This window comes from Vicugna pacos, chromosome 32 (assembly GCF_048564905.1).
Source record: "Vicugna pacos chromosome 32, VicPac4, whole genome shotgun sequence".
Lineage (NCBI taxonomy): Eukaryota > Metazoa > Chordata > Mammalia > Artiodactyla > Camelidae > Vicugna > Vicugna pacos.
In genome coordinates this window covers 4,221,664-4,243,696 of record NC_133018.1, presented here as the reverse complement: position 1 = coordinate 4,243,696, position 22,033 = coordinate 4,221,664, and the positions used below count along the sequence as shown (strand labels likewise).

The 22,033-nt window shown below is 49.2% G+C and overlaps 1 protein-coding gene across 1 annotated transcript in view; it reads left to right on the top strand.

Moving 5' to 3' along the window:
* Positions 1–22,033, top strand: part of DEPDC5 (DEP domain containing 5, GATOR1 subcomplex subunit) — a 77,992-nt gene that overhangs the window by 32,079 nt on the left and 23,880 nt on the right. The window contains exons 22-31 of the mRNA XM_006218025.4: positions 441–644; positions 2,477–2,612; positions 3,528–3,625; positions 10,579–10,644; positions 13,742–13,898; positions 14,376–14,536; positions 16,800–16,917; positions 17,723–17,890; positions 18,532–18,751; positions 19,839–19,972. Coding sequence (XP_006218087.1) covers positions 441–644; positions 2,477–2,612; positions 3,528–3,625; positions 10,579–10,644; positions 13,742–13,898; positions 14,376–14,536; positions 16,800–16,917; positions 17,723–17,890; positions 18,532–18,751; positions 19,839–19,972 — 1,462 coding nt within the window. The remainder of the gene's footprint in view (positions 1–440; positions 645–2,476; positions 2,613–3,527; positions 3,626–10,578; positions 10,645–13,741; positions 13,899–14,375; positions 14,537–16,799; positions 16,918–17,722; positions 17,891–18,531; positions 18,752–19,838; positions 19,973–22,033) is intronic.

Sequence of the window (22,033 nt, the reverse complement as noted above, 5' to 3'; positions counted from 1 at the left end):
CAGAGGAAAATCAAATAGGTCTAGTGAACACATGAACTGTCTCTGCTAGGGTCTGCCCTCTCGGTCACCAAATATCTATTTTTATTGTTCCTCCCAGTACAGAATACACCCACCCCACCCCCAAGGGAGGCAACTCAGGACCCACCATTGAGTTGCATCCAGCTCAGCGTCCAGGGTCTCCAGGCGATGTGTGGTCCTCGCCTTCAGGGTTGCATGTGGCTTCACGGCCAGGAACTTAGGAACCAGAACCCCCTTCCCCCAAATACTTAAGAAGTAAACAAACTCAGTATTTCCTGCCTTTATAGTTCGGCGATGTTACTCATGTCCCTAAATGTGCGCCGTCCAAGACCCTTGTCAGCCTTGGCCGATGGGTCTTCTAGTTCTGGTTTCACCATGACCCTGTGCTCTCTCCCTGGGCCTTGCCTCCGCGGGAACCACAGACGTCCTGGAGAACATGGCCGAGCCGCCGCAGCGGGACTCCAGCGCACCGGGCAGGTTCCATGTGGGCAGCGTGGAGTCCATGCTGCACGTGCGCCCCGGGGGATGCCTGCCCCAGCGGGCGCTGATTAACCCTTTCGCCCCCTCGCGGATGCCCATGAAGCTCACGTCCAACAGGAGGCGTTGGATGCACACGTTTCCCGTGGGTGAGTTGGTTGCTTGGGAAAGAGCCCTGGGCTGGGCCCCCCAGGTCCTGGTCCTCACACCAGTCACTTGCGTGGCCTGGGTCAAGTGTCTCATCTTCTCTGCACCCTGCCTGCCCCTGGGCTTTTGTGAGGATTGTCAAGGACATGCTTGGGAGTGGTCTGTGCAGCTGGCTGGCCGCGTAGACCCAGGGCTCCGTTTTTCCTATTTGAAAGGGCCTCTGTTTGCCACCTGCTTTCTTCCCTGCGAATCGTGTACCTCTCTTGGGTTCTTCCTTTCCTCGCTGGCTCTGGGCATTGGTATTACTGGCTGGGTTACATGGACTTACACTGCTTTGTTTTATCTCAGGTCTGACTGCTGGAAGAAAACAAATTTTTTATTTTTTGAGAAATGGGTGAACTTTTTAATTTTAGCTTAGATAAATTGGGGGAAAAAAGCACAAAATAATTTTTTTTAAAATAATGGGCTGCTGTACAGAAATAAAGACAGACTACCACCACATCTAAAACTGTTTAAATTTACAAACATAGGGAAAGAAGCTCAACTTAAAAGAGTACTTTCTGAATGATTCCATTATTTAAATAAAGTTCAAAATCAATCGAAACTAAAAAAAAAGAATTTTTTTTCTTTTCAGATTCACTGTTTTTCCTAGCCCATCCTTTTTGGTTTGTGTTCTAGCCTAAAGAGGGTGACAGGTTTTCTACAGCTGCGGCTAAAATTAAACTGCAGCTCGATGGGCTCTTACTGGGCTGGGGAGGAACAGATGCATTACACTCCAGGTGGTTTTGTGAAGCCGTCCTGCCGAGTGCCTGGATGTGTCTATTCTTTTCTTTTGTACTTGCTTTTAGTGTTAAAAGTTAAAATAAGTGAGCAGTGACTCTGGTTCTTTTGGCTGTAATTGGGGGTCGTCCCTGAGCCCCTTTCTGCCCCCCTTGTCTCTGCCCCAGTCAGTCAGATGACTTGTTCGCTCCAGTGTCTCTTTCTTCCTGCCCTTGTCCGCACTGGCTCCCTCCGAGTTCTCTTACGAGAACCGTCCATGTTTCTTCCGTGACTGTCAGCTCCTCTCGCTTCTGGGCTTCATCTCCTGTTACCTGTGACACACGCTTTACTGAAACTCAGTGTATTTACTGACTGTTCTGCCTATCTGTCCCTCCAAGAGCCAAGGCCCTCCTCTGCCAGGCTCCCCTCTCCCGTCCTCAGAGGTCCTTCTCTTTCCCAGGCCAACCTGCTGTCTCCTGTTCGTGTTTTGCCCCTTCTGCGTTTGGGGTTTCACCCAGATGTCCTGCTAACCTGGTTTATTAACACTCAGCTCTGCAGCTTCTCATTCTCTAGGAAGCGTTTTTCACAGACTTGACCAATTCTGGCTTATCTCCTGCTCAATGTCTGTTTCTCACTGGCATGTCCTCTGCATGTGGGAGTCCGAGCTCTTATCGTGTTGCCGTCCATGTGTTAGCAGAGTCATCGGCGTTCCATGCATGTATTCCTTCTCATTTTGCATGTGTTAACCCTCCTGGGAGGGGCCCTTGCCACCAATGCTGTTAATCTTTCTTTGCTGTGTCTCAGTTGACATGTGGGAGACAGAGGCTCCCAAGATATTCTTGGGCTGGACAGGATGACACCCCTGAGGCCACAGGAGGATGAGTCTTGCTTGGAAGAGGCGATGTCCCGTCCAGGAGCCAGAGGGTCATGTACATGACATTCCTCTGTGGCATGGTCTTCTTTCAATCTCCCCAACACCCGTGTCCCGGCAGTGGGAAGGAAGGAAGATTGAAGTTAAGCACACAGCACTGGCTGTCGGGAGGGAGTGATGCTCAGCAGATCTTTGTCTGGGTAGGGCCATCCGGAGAGGCCATCCAGATCCATCACCAGACCCGGCAGAATATGGCAGAGCTGCAGGGCAGCGGGCAGAGGGACCCCACCCACTCCTCCGCGGAGCTGCTGGAGTTAGCGTATCACGAAGCTGCTGGCAGGTGAGGCTGGACCTCGGGCTCTGGGAGGTACCGGGAAGATACCCAGGATGCCTGGGGCGGTGTGTGGGACAGACAATATGAGGTCAGGCCCCTCCTTTGTCAGTGCTGTCCCCTTTCCTGGGCCGAGGTTGTAGCAACCAGCCTGAGGTTTGGCCCAGAGATGTTCCCCTGGCCCTGCTATAGTTTCTGCTTTCATTCCAAACACTCTTTGAGACCTCAGACATGAGTTTCTTCTGATCCTCAGTCCAGGTACCGAGGCAGGTGGTTTGCACCGTGTGTTTTGGGCACCCAGTCTGTGACTGGTCATTTTGGTCATTGAGAAATTCCACTGTTAGGTTATGAAGAAGTTAATGCTAAAAGCAATGAAGACAAAGTCCTGTGTTTCTAGAAACAAGCCTTTTGTTGCCAGAGATCTGTATGTGCTATAGGGCATCCAAAGAGAGTCAGCGTAGGAAGATAGTCATTTAAGCCTTGACCGCGTGAACCCAGTTACACCTGGACCCAGCATTCCCATGATGCTTTAGGAAGCACCTGGCAGGAGGCAGTCCTTGGCCCCTTTTCATGGTCCCCAGATCCCACGGGCTGGATGAGGAATACAGGATGGTGAGACTCTCTTGACTAGGTTAACTTGGTGCCTCTATTCAAGCACCTGTCCTCCTGTGGGTGTTAGTGGTGGGATGTGGGGGTTAGGACAGAGAGGCGGGCAGTCTGGCAGGGCAGCAGGGAAGCTGCCAGGGTGCCCGGACAGGAAGCCAGGGCTGGCATGCGCTGAACCACCACATCCTGGCGGCCGTGTGACCGGCCGGCCAAGTGTTCAGGCCCATTTGTGATGAAAACCCTCAGGAGACAGGGTGAGCAGGAGGAGAGAGGTGACGCTCTGCTCTAAGCCGGGTGGCTGGGCTCTGTTCCCTGCAGGCACAGCACTTCCCGCCAGCCCGGTGACGGCATGTCCTTCTTGAACTTCAGTGGCACAGAAGAGCTTTCCGCCAGCCTGCTTAACAGCAGCGGTGCAGGTAACCGACCCAAGAGGCAACAGAGCTGCTGCTCAGAGCAGGCCCACACCTAGAAACCACACGGGGGCTGGAAAAGCAGGGTCATGTCTATTTCGGGATCACTTTAGCCACAGTTTGGGGTGACCTATTTAGAAGCAGGGCTATAGAATGCGTGAAATTATAAATGGGCCGCACATTATGTTTTCAGCCGAGAACATATTGGTCAAACCACATTCATCAGCTGTCAGTGAGTCGTGGTTGAAGGCAGACCCACCCCCATAAAATCAATCAGGAGAGACCTGGAGGGAGCTACTTGGTTCCACCAATGACAGCAGAAAAGAGAAGGGTGGCCTTGGTTGCTTAAAGAAGTGGGCATGGATCTCAGACTTCGAAGGAGTAGAATTTGGTTCGGTGGAGGGGTTCTAAGTGGAAGAAGAGTAGGAACTTTCATGAATACAGGGTTTTATGCTTTTTGGAGTCAGTTGTGTATCTGTGATCTCATCTGATTTTCCCAGTAGGGAATACGTTGTTAAGTATATTTTGCACACAGGGCAGCTTAATGCCCAGGGATGCTGAGATAGTAAACCGATCTCTCAAGTCAGTAGCCAGGTGTCCTGACTCAGAGCTGTTTCTGGTTTCCGCAGCACCATGCAGAGTGCCTTTCCAGGGGGAGGGAAATAGGAGTTTGGGAGAGCGGGCGGAAGATTTTGGAAAGCCTCAAAGGGCAGATATTGTCCAAAACGAGTGTGAAAAACATTGAAGCTGAAGGAAAAAATAGGGCTCCTACTCCATGTCTTTGTTTTTCTGTAAGTTAACTTGCATTTCTGAAACTTGGCTTAAGGAAGGCAGAGTGAAAGTGAAGTTGTGTAAAACTGGTTTATGAAGTCTTCCTCCGTTTGTGGGAGTATTCCTCCAACGATGTTTCTCAAGGACTTTGGCTAAGGCTTGGAGACTGGATTGGCAGTGAGAGAATTCCTAAAGGTTTATCATCATTTCCCTCCTATTTCTAGTCTATCTTTCTACCTTTCATTTTAAATGAGAAAACTGAATACAGGTTTGGGGATGAGTAAGATACTTTTGGTCCCTGCACTCGGGGGCTACAAGTGTTGCTTGGCTGCCCGGCTCTTGTGAAATGCCTTCAGAATATTATAAAGGCAATGTTTCTATTGTTTTGCTAAAAGAAGGAACCGTTTTATAGGAACCCAGAGTTTGACCTTCCCGGCTGTTTGGGGTAAAGTTGTACCAAGGAGGGCTGCTCTGGGGCTCACAGGACTACACTATGAGCTAGTTTCCTGGTGACCTGAAGCAATGGAATTGCGGGTTTTGATGGTAACAGTACAAGGATTGCGCAGAGTTGGCCTGGAGTGGCTCCAGGCCTGGGGTAGGTAGTGCAGGTAGACCAGATGATTCCTCAGAAGGTGAGTCTTGGAATGTTAAAATCTATTCTGGGGAAAAGAGGGAAGTTTCAAAAAACCCTTATTCAGGGATGGTCGGTGAAGATCCTTAGGTGACATGGTCACAGGGAACTTTGAGCTAAGGATTCCCTGGTGCACGTGCACTGGGAGGGCGTTTGTGGCAACCTGGACCTCTGGCCAGTCTGTTCCCTGTTGGGCCCTGGAGACAGATCCGTCTACCTGATGGACCTCTCCGCCTGGCTGACCCCCAGGCTCCCCACCCTTAACTACTGCCAGCTGAACTCAATTCCTGCTGCCTGCCCACCTCCCACCCTGACTGCGGGCTGTTGTCTCCTTTCTCACAGCCATGGCTTTGGTTCATACCAACGTCATTTCTGGCCAGGAGCCTTCAAATGATCTTCCTGCTCTGTTACTGTCCCACTGTCCCCTCTGATTCGTCTCCCATACAGGGAGACGTTTCCAGATGCAAGTCCGATCAGCCATCCTTCCCATGTGTGAAACCCGTTATGGGTCTTCATGGCTTGGAACTCTAGTCGTCTCCTGGCCCCCGCCCGCCTTGGCATCTTCATCTGCCTCTGCTTCCACGTGGCCCTGCATGCGGGAAGAGCGCAGCCTCGGGAATCTGAGGACAGGAGTCCTGACTCCCCTCTCAAGAGCGGTGAAGCCCTCCCTTGGGCCGATTACTTAACTACGTGTACCTCCATTTCTCCATCTGTGAGGAGGGTTGTGGTCAGCGTTAAGTGGGATAAAAATCCACCCAAAGTGCTAAGGATGGTGCCTGGTGTGCGCGGTGAGCCCACCAGAAATGAGAGCTGTTGTGTCATTATTATCAGATGAATGTAGTTTATATTCCAGCTGTTGTGGTGGCTTCTCAGAAGATCTTTGTCCTGATATTTCTGTGTGTAGACCAGTCCGTCTGGACAGAATATACTTTTTCCTTTGTCTTCAGCCCCTGATGCTGCCTGGCCAATGGCCACTCAGTCTTTATGGATCAGCTCCAACGACACCTCCTCCTTGAAGCCCTCCCTGCTGTCTCGCTCCTCCTTGTGCCCTCCCGGGAGGTGTGATGCATGTTTCCAAGTGGTTCCATATGCACAACCCAGTGGGACACTTGGCATATCCCCACCCCACCATTTCTTTCCATGTCTGTCCCTCCACTAGACTGAAAGAGTTTATTTTCATTCATCTTCCCCCACATGGTGTTTAGCAGATTTATTGAAAACTGAATTTATACTTCCAGGACCAAGCTGCTGTATGTGACAAGCATTTGAACGACCCACAAAATTATTCCGTTTAATTGGTGTGTGTGCATTCAATTACAAAAACATGTCCTACAACGTTTAGCTTCTTAGGGAAGCTAAGTCAGCTCCTTGGATTCTTTCTCTGGTCAGGGCGATGTAGTTAAATAGGGTCATACTTGCCCTCACCCAGTCCCATTGTGACCAGTCACATGTATTTTCTGAGGGGCTGGGGCTCACTGGCAAGGGGTGTGGAACCCTGGGCTCCCGTGGGGGTTGAACTCCCGTCTTTGCTTTTGTGCTTCCTGATCAATTCTGTTAGCTGGCCACAGAAAGAATATAGGGAAAATCCTTCTAATTTTTATTAGCATGTGCAGTGACCAGTTACTGTCAGATCTACCTTCAGGATATATCCAGAATTTTACCATATCTCATCACCTCCACCAGTCCCAGCCCAGCCCAAGATACGGGCATCTTTTGTCTGGATGGTCACCGTGGCCCCGCTGGTGGGTCTCTCAGCTTCCTCCCTTTGCCCTTCCGTAGAGTTTATTTTCAGTACAGTAATGCAGTCATCCTTGGAAAATAGAAGTTAGATCATGAAATAGGCATAAAGGTCTTCACCTGCCTGCCTGATCACAGAGTTGCTGAGGGATCAAACAGCGATCATGTTCCTAAAGGGCAAAATTGTCACATCGGGTCCTTATTTTGTGACAAAGCAAGGGCTCTAAGCAAACACTGTTTAACATTTCACTCATTAAAAAATGGAGGAGAAACAGGGAAACCTCATCTGTGACCCCGCTTTGCCTCCTGGGCTTGTCAGTTTGCACCATCTGCAGGCACGCAGGCGTGACTGAGATTTGCTCCTGCATTTGGACGTGATTCACAGGTGAGTCACGATTCACAGGGCTGGCATCTCTGTGGGTTTCCCTGCTGGCCCCGTGCTGCCCGGCAGGGACCAGGACGTTGGTGGGGTTGGGCAGGTAGCGTTTATCCCTTTGTTCCTTTAACTGAGCACCCCTTTTTAAGACTTGTGAGTCCGTGTCAGCCCCTTCGTGGGGGTAAGTGTGCTAGATCATTTTGTTAAGGAAAATCAGTGGATGCCAAGTTTGCTTTCTCTTTAGTGTGGGGACTTAGGATCTGCAGCTTGGTGTTTGTATTGAGTACTGGGTTCCAGTGGCAGATGTGGCCCGAGAGCGCCTGTAAAAAGTAAGTCCTCACACACGGGTCCCTCATCCAGGCCAGGAGGTGTGTTTGTGAGGAAGTGCCGTCTCTGGAGCCTGGAGAAAAGTGACTGGTCCTGGCACAGGCGCAGCACTGTCCCCTGGCACCAGCCCCAAAGGCCCTACACGGATTACCCTTTCTGGCCGAACGTGAGTGACCGGAGAACATGTTCACACTTCCTGACTCGGAACAGCTGTCAGAAGAGACAGAACTGAGCTGGCTCTTCTAAGCATTGGTTCCCCAAGTGGTGTGTCTGGCTTTGAGCTTTGAGAATGAGGTTTGTTCGCAAATGTTGGATTGCAGAGAGCTGCAGCCTGTGAGGTCTCCCCTCCACCCTCTGAGGGTTGGGGTCCTCTGGGGTCGTTAGGCTCTTCATCTGCCAGCAGTGGGTCTGCGGGACCTGAGCTGAGCCCCAAAGGCAGAGCTGGACAGGGAGGCATTGCGCTGGGCTTGAACTGCAGGAAAACTATGAAAGTAGCATCAAAGACTCCCTTAACATATTTATTTCTTTAAATTCTTTTCATTGCTGAATGTGCTGTATCCCACAGAGACAGGCAGGTTTGCTTTGGGCCCAGGAGCTCTGAGAACCCTTTGGTGGGTTGTCTCTTTGACCTTAAACCCTTGCTCACACAATTAAAAGTTGAACTGTTTCTTTATTAGGGTAAGAATTTATTTCAGTTCTTACAGACCAAGTCTGGCTGGGGTTTACAGAAAAAGGTCATCTAATGATGAAACTTAACATCCTAGCCCATGAGCAGTTGTATCATAGCTGTCCTGTTGCTCAGATTGCCCTGGGAATGCCAGTTCTGGAATGGCCCTCGTAGTAGTTCTCAGGCCGGACAAGAAAATCCACCTCGCTGCTTCTTCATAGTTACGCTTTGTTTGCTTGAAAATGGATGTTGTCAGCCAAGTGAGATTTTCCAGAAGAGTTAGCTCCAAATGGCTCTTGGCTGTTGGCACAGAACAGGTAACATTTTCAGGAGCTGAAAACTGGAGAACTGGTGCCCCAGTTGGATAGTCAGGAAATAGAGCATCCGCGGAGCTGAGCAGGAGTCTAAATGCAGGCTTCACCTACTTACTGTGTGATCTTCAGTTAGTTAGTTAACTTCTCTATGCCTCAGTCTCTTTATCTGTGGAAAAGGGGTAACACCTACCTCCTATCAGCCTCATAGTGTGGGTTTGAATACAGTGAAACACCATTATTTTCCTGACTTGATAAATTGTATCTTCTTATTATGATGACTAGTAATTTTTAAAAATTTGCTGAAGGCAGCTCCAGAAAAGAAGTTCTAAAATTGTTTTGACCAAGTGATCTCATCTTGTAAAATTAAAATACATATATATATATATTTATTTTTAAATTTGCATACAGTAAAATTCACTCTTTTTAAAAGTGTACAGTTCTGTGAGTTTTGACAAATTCATGGAGTCTTAACCACCAACAAAGACACCTTGATACAGAGCATTTCCATTACCCCCCAGATTCCTCTGTGCTGCTTCTGTGTACCCAATCCCTCCCCCATCCCCTGGCAACCACCCATCTATTCTCTATCCCTTTAGTTTTGCATCTTCCAGCAAGTCTTGCACATAGAATCATACAATATGTAGCCTTTTGAATCTGGCTTCTTTTCAAGCATAAGCATCTGAAATTCATCCAAGTTGTTGCCTGCATACCCATTCATGTCCAGCACTTTTTATTGCAATATCATATTCCATGGTACGAATGTATTAGTTTATCCCTTCAACAGTTGAAAGACATTTGGGTTGTCCCCAGGTTTTGGCAACTGTGACTAAAGCCACATTTACTTAATATAACAGGGTTTTGTGTGAACGTAAATGTTCATTTTCTCTTGGGTAAATTCCTAGGAGTGGAATTGTTGGGTCAAATTGTCAATATATGTTTAAATTTTAAAGGAACCACAAACCCAGTTCTCCAAAGTGATGCACCATTTTGCATTCCTCCCATCAGTGGATAAGGGTTTCCATTGTTCTGCATCCTGGTCAGCGCTTGGCGTGACCAGTCCTAGCCATCCGAAGAGGTGTGGAGGGGGACCTCACAGAGCTTCTAACCTGCTGTTCCTCTAGTGACCAATGATGTTGAGCAGCCTTTCGTGCTCCTTCCGTATACGTTGTCCAGACCTTCTGCCCATTTTCTCATCAGGTTGTTCTCCTGCTCTGGAGTTTTAGAGCTGTTTGTATGTTCTGGATACACGTCCTCTGCCACTAATGTGATTTGCAAACACTTTCTCCCAGGTTGTATGTAGCTTGTCTTTTCAAAGATTTCATAAGAAATCTATGAACATTTGTTCTTGTTAGAAAAGATTCTGCCGACACAAAAGTATTCAGAGTTAAAAAGCAAGATCTCCTTGACTTCCCATCACTTCCTCCAGCTTTCTTCCTGGAGCCGGCTGCTTTTGACAGTTTGATGAGGCCTTTTCCAGTCGTTTCTTTGGTAGCCTAATTGTCTAGTAAACGTTTTGAAAAGGACATTTGAATATTGATGTGTGCGTTTTGAAATTAGTTCTGTCACTTTTCAGTCTATAAGTTGCATTTCAAAGACTGTTTTTCCCTTCAGCCCAGTTATAGGTAAAATCGTGGTTTTTCTCTTACAGTAGTGAGGTTTAATATCTTGTGTCACGTTCCAGAAAGCCACGATTTGGGAAAGAAAAATCCAGAGGAGGACTATTGAGTGGACTACATTTAAATAGGTCATCTTGTATTTGCTAAAGGTTGCTCTAATTATTTGAAATGACATTGGAATATGTTCTTTTTCTTATAAGCGCTAGGTTGCTATTTGCTTGTGTGTGTGTGTGTGTGTGTGTGTGTGAGTGTGCGTGTGCACTCTGAAGGCCTCATTGGGCAAAGAATAGTATCGATAACCTCAGAGCAAAGTCCAGGCTCCTTCCCAAATTTTAGATTGCTCATTTATTTTTGATTGATTCTGTTGTGCTGTTGGAGAAACTCGGCACAGAATTTGTACTTGGTTTTTATTTTTAGCTACAGTTTGGGGCTTTTTTTTGTTTAACCATAACTGGTCAGAACTTTTTTGCAGAATGAAACAAATTCTCAGCTTTGAACAAATTCTTCTATTTTTCCATAGGTACAAATCCTAGGATCCAGAATAAGGATTCTCTAGAGGACAGTGTTTCTGCCTCTCCAGACCCAAGTAAGAGGGGGTGGCTGACTAGCGAAGGGGGCAGGGAACTGGGGGCGTGGGGTGGGGGGTCAGAGCACTGCGGAAGCAGGAGGGAGCCCTGTGGGAAGAGAATGTTCTGGAAGTGCACACGTCTCCGAGTGCGGGAAGGCAGTGTGGTGAGGGGAGACTGTTTAGCCCCTCCAATGGAAAGCGAGCAGGGAGAGGCCAAGTGCCTGTTCTGGGTTGTGATTCGGGACCAAACAGGAAGGGCAGCGGAATTCCCAAGAGGCCTTCATTCCAGTCCAGAGCTGGTCTTCACGCTCCAGTGCCTATCAAGGGCTCCGGGGAAAAGCTGGACAGAAGTAATAAGACCTGGAGTGGTTTACATCCCTGTGGTTGAAAGTGTCTGAGGTGCATTTGTTTTGATCATCCTTGTCTACCAAAACAGCAGAACATCTCTGTGTCTCCAACAGCAAAACACCAGAAAAAAAATCCTTACCCTTGATCGACTTTGTTTTACTCAGCTGTGACCGGTGGATGTATACACATCACTGAGTCCTTTTGTCCCCACTTGTAATTAACTTAACAATTATTTCGCTACTTCCCCAGGTCCGGCCTGTAAGTCATTTTGAATGGCAATATCGAATAAGTTACTCTACTGTGGTTTGAATAATCATTTCTTATTGGTGGCCATTTGGGTGACTTCTAGTTTTTTAGTGGCAGCATATAATGCAAATATAATACCTGGTGCAGTGGATGTATTTTTTTCTCTCGGTTCAGATCCTTGGGATATATTCGAAAGAACAGTTGGCAGACTGAACGTTTTCTCGATAGCTGCCAGCTGTGAATAGCTGAGCCCTTTTCTTCTCTACAGCCCAAGCCCTGCACTTTGTAAACTGTGTTTCTCACTGTTAATTGAATGGTTCTGAAGTGGGACCTCCTCTGAGGCCCCTGCAGGGCCTGAAGATACTGGAGATAGAAAAGAGGCCACCACACTCTTTTCCCAGTGAAAAAACATCAGCAGACTTAGAATAAAGAGCCTTTTTCACCGTGGGTCTTTGGACCGGGCATTTGAATTCCCCGTCTCCCAGTGTGTGCCCACAGACACCATTTCTAAAAGTTTTTTTTTTAATTTTACTTTATTGGGGGAGAGAATTAGGTCTATTTATTTATTTGTTTGTTTTTAGAGGCAGTACTGGGGACTGAAACTAGGACTTTGTGCATGCTAAGCATGTGCTCTACCACTTGAGCTATATACCACCCCCCGCAAAAGGCTTTTACAATTTTGAAAGTCGGGAAGCTGGTGAGGGCCAGAGTGACCCAAGAGGGCACAGAGCTAGAATGTCTTCTGTTTTTGGCCTCCCCACGGCAGTTTCCCTCGGGTGCCTGCCTTCTGCTGTGGTTCCAACCAGGATGTGGGAACAGGCACACCCCCCGTCTGCCATATAGGGAAATCGGGGTGTTAACCAGGCTACTGTGGGCTATGTTTTGAATCCTTGAAGTATTAATGAGTTAACAAGGCCTCTATATAGTCAGACCCATAGAATCAGAGAGGAGAATGGTGGTTGCCAGGGGCTTGGGGGGAGTGGGGGAGTTGCCAGTCGGTGGGCCTGGAGTTTCAGTTCCGTGAGGTGAATCAGTTCTAGGGAGATCTGCCCTGCTGCCCTGTGCTCAGATAACAATACGGTCTTATAGACTTACCAGTGTATTAAGAGGTAGATCTCATGCTAAGTGTTCTTACCACAATAAAGTAAAATTCCAACCAACCAACCAGAAATCACCCAGGACCTGTGTAGACCACAGGGTCAGGCCAGTTGCAGGTCAGATCATCTTTCCCCAAAGCAGCAGTGCGGCATGGGGCGTGCTTCCTGCCGTGACTCAGCACTGTGGGACACTTCTCCTTTGACTCCAGGTTCCAGGGCACTCTGCTGTGCTGGGTAGTATGTGCTGGTCACTATACAGAGGGAAGATCTCTGAGCAGGGAGGCTTCTGGTCCTGTAACCTCTGGGGATTCGGCTCGGCCAGCTGTTTAAAGGGGCAGATGATGTCAGCACGCCTGCTCAGAGGAGGCGATGTCGGGGCATACCAGGCGGTCCGCCACGTAGCACACGAGAAGATAATATGTAGGAGGGTCCTGCTGGGGACGCAGAGTCAGAGGTGTTGAGTTTTTCTGCTCCGTGTTGCTCCCTCGTATGGAGATTTGAAAAATAATCTTCACTTACGTGACCTAAAGAGATAACTGCCCTGTGATTTCACTCTGTGATTCTCACCCGGGGAGTAGTTAGCTCACCAGGGCACTGGTGGCAATGTCAGCAGACACGTTTGGTTTTCACAACTGAGAGATGCCACCAGCATGTAGTGAGTGGGGTCCAGGGGTGCGACTCACACCCAACAATGCACAGGATGGCCCCCCTACAACAGAGAATTATCCGGTCTAGAGTATCCGCCGTGCCCCGAGGTGGAGAAACCCTGCTTTTACCAAACAACAGGCAATTTTGCACAGACCCGTGTGGTCCGGCCCCCTCTGCCAGGGGCAGCTTTCATTTCTAGATGTTAAACTCTGCTTCTTAAAGATCCAGCCTTGTAACCTTCCCAGACGTCCTCCTTCGACTTCTCCGCCTACCCCTTTGGATCTGTGGCGCGTTTGTGCACTTCTGAAAGTGCTCCTGAATTCTGCTCCGCGTGCTCAGCTCTCCTCCTCTCCCCACCCAGCCCCTCCGCCGGCCCTGGGGAGGCTCCCGGCTTGAGCCTCTCTTCCGCTCTGGGAACGTTGATTTGCTTCGAGGTGTAACTCTGCCTGGCCTGCCCTGCGGTAACCTCACTGGCATCGCGGCTGTAGCTCGTGATCTGCAGAAAATGAAAAGTATCGCTGCGAATCCCATTTGCATGATGGGATTGGATAAGCACTGACTGCCTGTCTAACCGCCTCTGTTTCTCTCTCTTTCTCCCTCCCCCACCCCCTTTCTCTCCTCCCTCCCTTCCTGGCAACTTCATCACCTGTCACACAACTTTTTCCCCTCCCCTCCCTCCTCCCCCCTCCCCCCACGTTCCACCCCTGCCTGGTGACCACACGTGCCTTCTCCGGGTTCACACGAGGCAGTTCTGACGCTGTCTGCTCCCCCTGTAGTGCCAGGCTTCTGTTGCACAGTTGGCGTGGACTGGAAGTCTCTCACGACTCCCGCGTGCCTCCCCCTCACCACGGACTACTTCCCCGACCGCCAGGGCCTGCAGAACGACTACACCGAGGGCTGCTACGATCTCCTCCCTGAGGCCGACATTGACAGGTAGGCAGCAGAGGAAAGGCACCTGGCTCTGTTTGCGGGTGTCGGGGGTGTCCAGGGAGGTGCCGAAACATGGAACTTTCAGACCTGATCCTCCTTCTATGTTTAGGAAATCTTACGATGCAAAAAATGTTTATTTTTCCCTTGGAGTTCTGTCAACGTGCCTCCTCCACCCATTTCTCCCCGTCTGTCCTTCCTTCCGCATACTGTCCTCTGCAGTTGTTCTGGGCACAACGAATCTCATCTTCTTTTCTGAGATCACCCACTTGGGCCTCCAGTTACCTGCCTTCTTTCCCCACCTCTTTGAACTGATCACTCGTCCGAAGGCTGGTTTACAGAGTGTCAGCTTCATGAAGCACCATCGAATGGTGGTCCAGGCTGGCTTGCGGGGATGAAGCCCGGGAGCCAGGGGAACCAGGAACTCTGCGTGTCCCTCTGCCCCTGGCCAAGCACATCCTGTGAACTCGTCTTTCCTTTCAGGAGGGATGAGGAAGGGGTGCAGATGACGGCCCAGCAGGTATTTGAGGAGTTCGTCTGCCAGCGGCTCATGCAGGGCTACCAGATCATCGTGCGGCCCAAGGCACAGGAGCCCAACCCCGCCGTCCCGCCCCCACTGAGCAGCAGCCCGCTTTACAGCCGTGGTGAGTTGCCCTCTTGGGACTCCTGTTTTTCCTTCTTCTACTAAATTTGTACAGGCGGGTTCTCAAGATAGCAGGGAATACATACATCTAGGAGTCAGGGTTTTTCAACACAAATTTTCCTTTCTAACTTTTACTTGACAAGAGGGATAAAGTCCCCACTGGGTGCAGGTTCTTTCTAAAACTCTCTTTCATCTCCATCTCTCCTTTTGAGGGTATGACCAAGTTCAGGAATGTTCCAGCCTGGCTTGGGTTGCACCTCCAGGTCATAGGCAGCTGAGCCGGGGCTGAGCTGTCAAAGTACACGGTGGATATTCCCGACCCAGACGCCGGTGTTTCTTCCTCGTGCAGCGCCGGACACAGCAAGTCCTCCAGTACTACCTAAACCTCAAGTTTATATTTATATTTTTTTCTTCTTCCCATTTGGAATCCAACTTCTCTTGTTTGTCACTGAGACTCAATGACTTGAAGCCAGAAAAGGTCATCCATGAGTGGCAGAGGCTGAGTTAGGGCCAGGCCCTGGAGAGTGCTTCTGTCATAGATCAGGCAGAGAGGACGTGTGGGTGCCTGGAACCAGACGGCAGAGGTCACTTCCTGGAATGATCAGTGAGCAGCTGTTAATCTCCTGCCTTTTCTTTGTAGCTAATGAGCCCCCTACTCCCTGACCACCCAGCTCCAAACCTCAGACCATCCTTGGCTCCATTAAAGTTCCTCTGGCCAGAGGATCAGAGACGTGTGGACCTGTTAGTGGGGGCTTAGTGGGCATCGGTCCAGGCCCTGCTGTTCACGAAGAAGCTTTGGACTCCCCCTGGATTTTCTCTAAAAGCCCTTCATGATATTTATCACATGATGCCTTCTTCCCATATTCTAGATGCTACTGAATGGTAACCTCTCTGAGTGTCAGGACCATTTAGCTTCATCTTTGTGTCCTCCAACATGGAAACCACTGTGCCTGGTGTAAAACAACATGGGTTGATAAATATATGAATTCATTCATTCATTCATTCATTCATTCAGTAGTATTTATTCAGCTCCTGCTCTGTGGGGAAAAATAACATTTGTCAAATATGAATACAGTTCCATGTTGCAATAAAGACTGTGGGGGGGAAATCTGAAGGCTGGGAGAGTATGTAATATGGGACCTGATCTGGTCTGGAGAGTCAGGGATAGTTTCCTTGAAGGAGGGGTGTTTGAACTGAGATCTGAAGTAGATGTGGGAGTTATTGCTGAGAGAGTGGAGGGCAGGAGCAGGTAGGAGGACCACACCAGACAGAGGGATTAGTATGTGCAAAGGCCCTGTGGCAGGAGACATCATGAAACTTTGCAGGCACTGGAAAGAAGAGTAATGTGGGGGAGCACTGGTAACAATCAACAGGTGTGCTCAGGAGTGTTAGGAGACCCAGGCCACATAGGACCACGTGAAGGGTTTTGTTCTTATCCCCAGAGTAGTGGGATGAATTCATTATTAGTGGCGGTTGCCCCATCCAGGCTGCCTACTTGCTTTTGTCTGAAGGAGCCAATCAGTGTCCCTTGTTGGTTAATTCCTCCAGCGCCCAGTTCTGTTCTGGCTGTTTTTCTCTTTTGATAAATTTAATCCCTTTTATTTCTGTAGTAACAGAAATGGTAGCACTGTTACTGTAATTACTGGAGAAGCAGCTGTTCCTAGCAGGCCTCTGCTACTCCCTGATCTCAGGTTTACTGATCTGCTACTGTCCTGATCTCAGGACACCGGACGGGACCCGAGCTGTGGTGCATAGAACAGCATTGGCCCTGCCCTCGGGGTTTACGGTCTGTGGGGGAGACCGATGTTAAACTCATAAAGCACAAGTGATGTATTTGATCCCAGAGCGTGACAAGGGCCATGCAGGGTGAAGACGAGTCACGCGGTGCACCCCACCTGGAGCAGGGGCATGGGTGCCCTCGTGCCAGATGCTCTCAGACACCCCCCCATGACATCGTCTTCCCAACAGCCGGCTGGGTGTTGTCGTGGGAAGGAAGGAATGCTGGGCCGGGCGAGCCCTCTTTCTAGTTCCAGAAGTGAGGCTTTGGGAGATTGGTGCCCAGCATCACAGAGCTGGCAGATGACACCACTGGGGTGTAACCCGGGGTCCCCTGATTCAAAGCCTGGCCTCTTACTGCCCCTTGAAAGAAAGCATTGTCTCTTTCGCTTCTCCTTTTCTGAAGCCACGTGGAAGAGAAACAGTTGCCTGTTGAAGGAATAACTCTCAACCAGATGGAGAAAATGATTTTTTTTTCTCTCTGTTAGGACTTGTGTCCCGAAACCGTCCCGAGGAGGAAGACCAGTACTGGCTGAGTATGGGCAGAACTTTCCATAAGGTGACCCTAAAGGACAAGATGATCACAGTCACACGATACCTTCCCAAGTGAGTCCCTGAGTGTTTAAGGTTTTCAGCTCCTGTCCTGAAATGTGTCCACAGACTAAATTACGTTTCTAGCACATACCATCCGCATGCTGGATTATGTGTATAACACGTAATTCAAGCCAAGGAGGTTGAGTGATGGGTGTTTCTTTCCGAGTTACTGTTTTCCTTTCTAGGGTTTTATTTGTTTGTTTGTTTTGTGTGTGTGTGTATATATATATATATTTTTTTGTGTGTGTGAAGTATAGTCAGTTTTCAGTGTGTCAATTTCTGGTGCACAGCATAATACTTCAGTCATACACGAACATTCTAGGGTTTTATTTTATGGTTGCAGCTCATTTACTTCCAAAAGGAATTTGATTCAGCTTCTAATGTTTGGCCTGAGCCTTAACAAGCCAGTTAAAAATAACGTGAGGAAGGGGAGGGTATAACTCAAGTGGTAGAGCGCATGCTTAGCATGCACGAGGTCCTGAGTTTAATCCCCAGTACCTCCTCTAAAAATAAATAAACTTAATTACCCCCCACCAAAATAAAATAATAAAATATTTTTTAAAAAAATAACATGAGGATATAAACCTGAAATTAACATTGCCAATCAGCTACACTTTGATAAAAAATAATATGTGAGGATAGAGAAATGAGAACTTTTATGAACTGAGAGATCTCCGCCACCCTTCCCATGGATGAATTGTGTCCTGTGGCCAGGGGTCAAATGCCAAGGATGGTGCCACATGTATTGAGACAGAAGAGGTACAGAGGGGTCCAGGGGGTTCTTGTTGGACTTCAGGGTGCGCCCTTTGTTTCCCAGGTACCCTTACGAGTCTGCACAGATCCACTACACCTACAGCCTCTGCCCTTCCCACTCGGACTCAGAGTTCGTCTGCTGCTGGGTGGAGTTCTCCCACGAGCGGCTGGAGGAGTACAAGTGGAATTACTTAGATCAGTACATCTGCTCTGCCGGCTCCGAGGACTTCAGGTCAGAGCCCGCTTGGGCTTCCCGTCCTCGCTGCCTTCCATGCGTCTGTCCCTCAACGCTCCCGTCCATCCTTCTGATTGAGAGATGGCGTCCGTTTTAACAAAACACAGAGGAATAAAAGCACTAGGCTGGGCTAAAAACTCCACGAAGACATGGGTGTTGGCAGTGGTGGTTCACAGCGGTGGGGATGTCCCAAATGCTGTTGAATTGTGTACTTAAAGATCCTTAAAGTGGTCAGTTTTGTTGTGTAAGTGTCACCACATAAAATAACAAACAACAACAAACCTGGTGAAGATGTACCTTTTGATGGAACATCAGTGCTCTGAACATTTTCCTGACCAGGCAGTCAGATATCTTGTTTTGAATTTTAATGTGTGGTCTGTGATCGTGATGGTAAAAGGCCTGGGTGCACAAAAACATTCCAATATCCCAGGGATGGAGAGTAAAAGCTACCTTGGGGTTCTTGCTTCAAGCCTGTGTTCAGTGAGGCCACGAAACATGGTCGGATGAACACGAGCTCTTGGGGAGATGGGCCCTCGCACGCCCACCCCAGGGTGAGGGTCAAGGTGGGTGTTCTCCGGGAGTACTTTTATTTCCTGCTTTTTCTCACCACCACCTGTTTCCCCCTCCTGCCTCTGTAGCTTAATCGAGTCCCTGAAGTTCTGGAGGACCCGCTTCCTGCTACTGCCAGCCTGTGTCACGGCCACCAAGCGCATCACGGAGGGCGAGGCGCACTGTGACATCTACGGGGACAGGCCGCGGGCAGACGAGGAGGAGTGGCAGCTCCTGGATGGCTTCATCCGCTTTGTGGAGGGCTTGAACCGCATCCGCCGGCGGCACCGCTCAGACCGCCTGATGCGGGTGAGGCCTTCAGTTGCCGGGCCTGGTCTGGGTGCAGGACCATTTCCTCCTGTGTCCAGGGCCTCTCACTGCTGGTGTGAAGCTTCTGCTGGATTGCTGGGTGGAAACTCCCTCAAGAGGGTAACAGCAGCAATGTCACTTAGGTCACTCTTAGAGTTTCCAGCAGCCTTAGGCATTCATTCAACCACTGACTCCCTAGTGAGAGCCCGGGCTCTTGGGATATATCTGAGGACACCCAGCTAATACAGGGCAGAGCTGGGATTCAGCCTGGGTGTGTGTGCGTGTGTGTGTGTACCTACAGATCTATGAATTTTGCAAATGGATGGATTCGTGTAACCACCAGCACCCCTAGAACATGGATTCATCCATCACTCCAGAACAACTCTCACGCTACGCTTTATAGTGAGGTTATCTCCTCATCTCTAAGCCCTGGCAGCCACCGGTCCGTTCTCCATCACTATACTTCTGTCTTTCCCAAATGTCCTGTAAATGGAATCAGACGATACGTAACCTTTTGAGAACGCCTTCATACACTCAGCGAAATGCCTTTGGGATTCATCCAGCTTGTCACTTGAACCCACGGTTCATTAAATTACTGAGTAGTCTTGTATCATCAACCATGTTTTTCCTTTTTTGTTTTTAACCCAGGTTCAGTGTTCTTTAACCCACACCAGCTGCCTTTTGTACGTGGCATCATTTCTTGGGGAGCTTGTCTAGTGGAAGGAGCCTTGGTTTTGAAGTCAGTTAAATGGAGTTTGAATTCCAGCTCCAGTGGGACTTAGGATAAGTTACTAAACTCCTCTGAGACTTAGCTGTTTCTTCTTCCATGAGTTAGATGTCATGTTATTTACTTCCTCCAGCTGTGATGAGAGTAAAATGAGATGATACGCCTGAACCGCCTCGAGGAGAAAGTTTGTTTTGAGTCCAGCAGGTCTTTGGGACCTTCAGTTCAAGTGAAAAGTGGCTTTCTGGCATTGACTGAATACCGAGACCCTGTCTTCCCCGACGCCATTGCTTGGATCCCCAGAGCCTGACGCGTGGCAGATGCAGCCGTGTCTGATGGCCCGTCTCCTCCCCTCTGCTCTAGAAAGGGACCACCATGAAAGGCCTGCAGATGACGGGGCCCATCCCCACACACTCCCTCGAGTCGACCGGCCCCCCCATTGGGAAGAAGGGAACCTCAGCTCTGTCGGCCCTGCTGGAGATGGAGGCCAGTCAGAAGTAAGTGCCTGGACGGAGAGAGACTTGTCCCCACCCCGCAGGCCCCGAGTCAGGTGACCTATGACTTCTGTCTGCCAAGGGGCCCGTAATTTACAAAAGACACAACCTGAAAAGAATACTAAGTTAATACCCTGAATATCCTCAAATAGGCTAGACATGATAAACTTGCCATCTGGGGCTTGATCTGATGTGTCTGGTTTGGTTTGGTTCATAAAGTGATTTTTTTGTTTGTTAGTTTTCTTGCTTTAATAGAGCAGTTTTAGGTTCAAGGCAAAATTGAGTGGAAGGTACAGAGATTTCCCATATACACCCTGTTCCCACCCATTATCCGCAACCCTCACCGAGTGGTACTGCTCTCTTTCAGCTGCATCAGGTTCCTCTCTGTGCTTCCTGGGATCTGCCTGGTGGGAGGGCCCAAGTCGTGCCCCATGGGAGTTACATGTGGGTTACATGGAGCGAGCTCAGGGCACAAGGGAGATACAGGTGTGAAGATGGCTTCGGATCCCGTTCTGTTCTTACTTGTTCTCATAGCAAGAGCGATCCCTTGAAAGTTTATTTTAGTGGAACATTTTAAACAGATTAAAAAAAAAAGTGGACCAGTGTCATGAATCCCTGTTGCCCCCTCACCCAGCCTCAGAGATTACCAGCTCATGGCCAGTCTTGTCTCATTTGTCTCCCACTTGCTCTCATCTTGTTTTCATTTCTAACCAAATCCCTTCATGTCCCTTCGTCTCTACTGTTTCAGGATGTATCTCTGAAAGATCAGTTCTCCTAACACCATAACGTCCCTAAGAAGTCACAGCAGTTCCTTAATGTCATGAGACATTTATTCAGTGTCTCTGGTGGAAGCAGGATTTCCAGAGATGAGGAGGCCCGGGTGTGGGGAGGCCCAGTGGTGGGCCCCTGAGGCAGAGGTCCCACTGGTCCAGGCGAGAGGCCACAGAGGCTGGATGGAGGCTGATGATAGGACGAAAGGAAGGGATGCCAGGAGAGGAGGGCAGGACATGGCTGGGGGGATGGGGGCAGAGGAGGGGAGGAGACCTGGGTAGATTGGGCTCATCACTCAGGGCACCAGGCATCTTCAGAAAAGATCTTCATTTGGCCAAGGAAAGACCCCAGAACTCTGCCTGGCAGGTTGTCCTTGGAGCTAATCCAAGACCTTCCCTGCTGGAGAAAAGAACAAGGCACATATGCTGCTGGCGGGGAAGAAGGGTGGGGGGTGGGGAGGTGTGAAGCTGGGGGCGGGGAGTCTTATTTTGTCAGTGAGTGATCGTTTAGCTCCCAGGAGCCTCTTTCTGCTCAGACTGGAGGAAGAAGGATGGCTTGGGATGGGAGTGTCCCCCGGTGCGAGGGGGGACACTCACCTGACCCCTAACAAGAGGCAGGACAGGGAATCCCAAGATTCACTCTCCCAGATGACCACTCCTGGCTGACGGGGTGCGTTTCCTCAGACCGGGAGGCAGAGCGGAGGAAGCCAGGCCTTGACATCGTGGGTCTCTGGGTCCTGCCCCAAATCCAACCTAAATGTGCTCAACCCTTTAGATGTAATTTCTAGTTCTCAGGAAGTGCAGGGCACATAGGAACCCAGGAAACAATAAAGGGACATGATCACCTCCAGACTAATTCACAGGGCCAGTGAGCTAGTTCCTCCCACAAATAAATCATGAGGGTACTGAGACATGAATGGAGCTTCGAGCTTAAAGGAGACTCGAGAGACATCACTGACTGCAGTGTAGGGACCTTAACTGAATCCTGTTTTGAACACACTGTAAAAAAAAATTTTTTTAAGACAATTAGAGAAATATTTAATATTAGAAAAATTTTTTAAAATTTAAGTGTGGTGATGGAATTGTGGTTGTGTTTTTCCAAGTTACTTTCTTTTAGAGATACAGTGTGTACTGAAGTGCCTATGGATGAAATGACATCACTTGTGAGTTTTGCTGCGAAATAATCGGGGTGGATGGGTGTAGGTGAAACAAGATTGGCTCTATAAATAAATAATTCTGGGGGCCAGGTAGGCAAGGGTTCAGTGATACTTGCCTCTTTGTTTTGGTCTGTGTT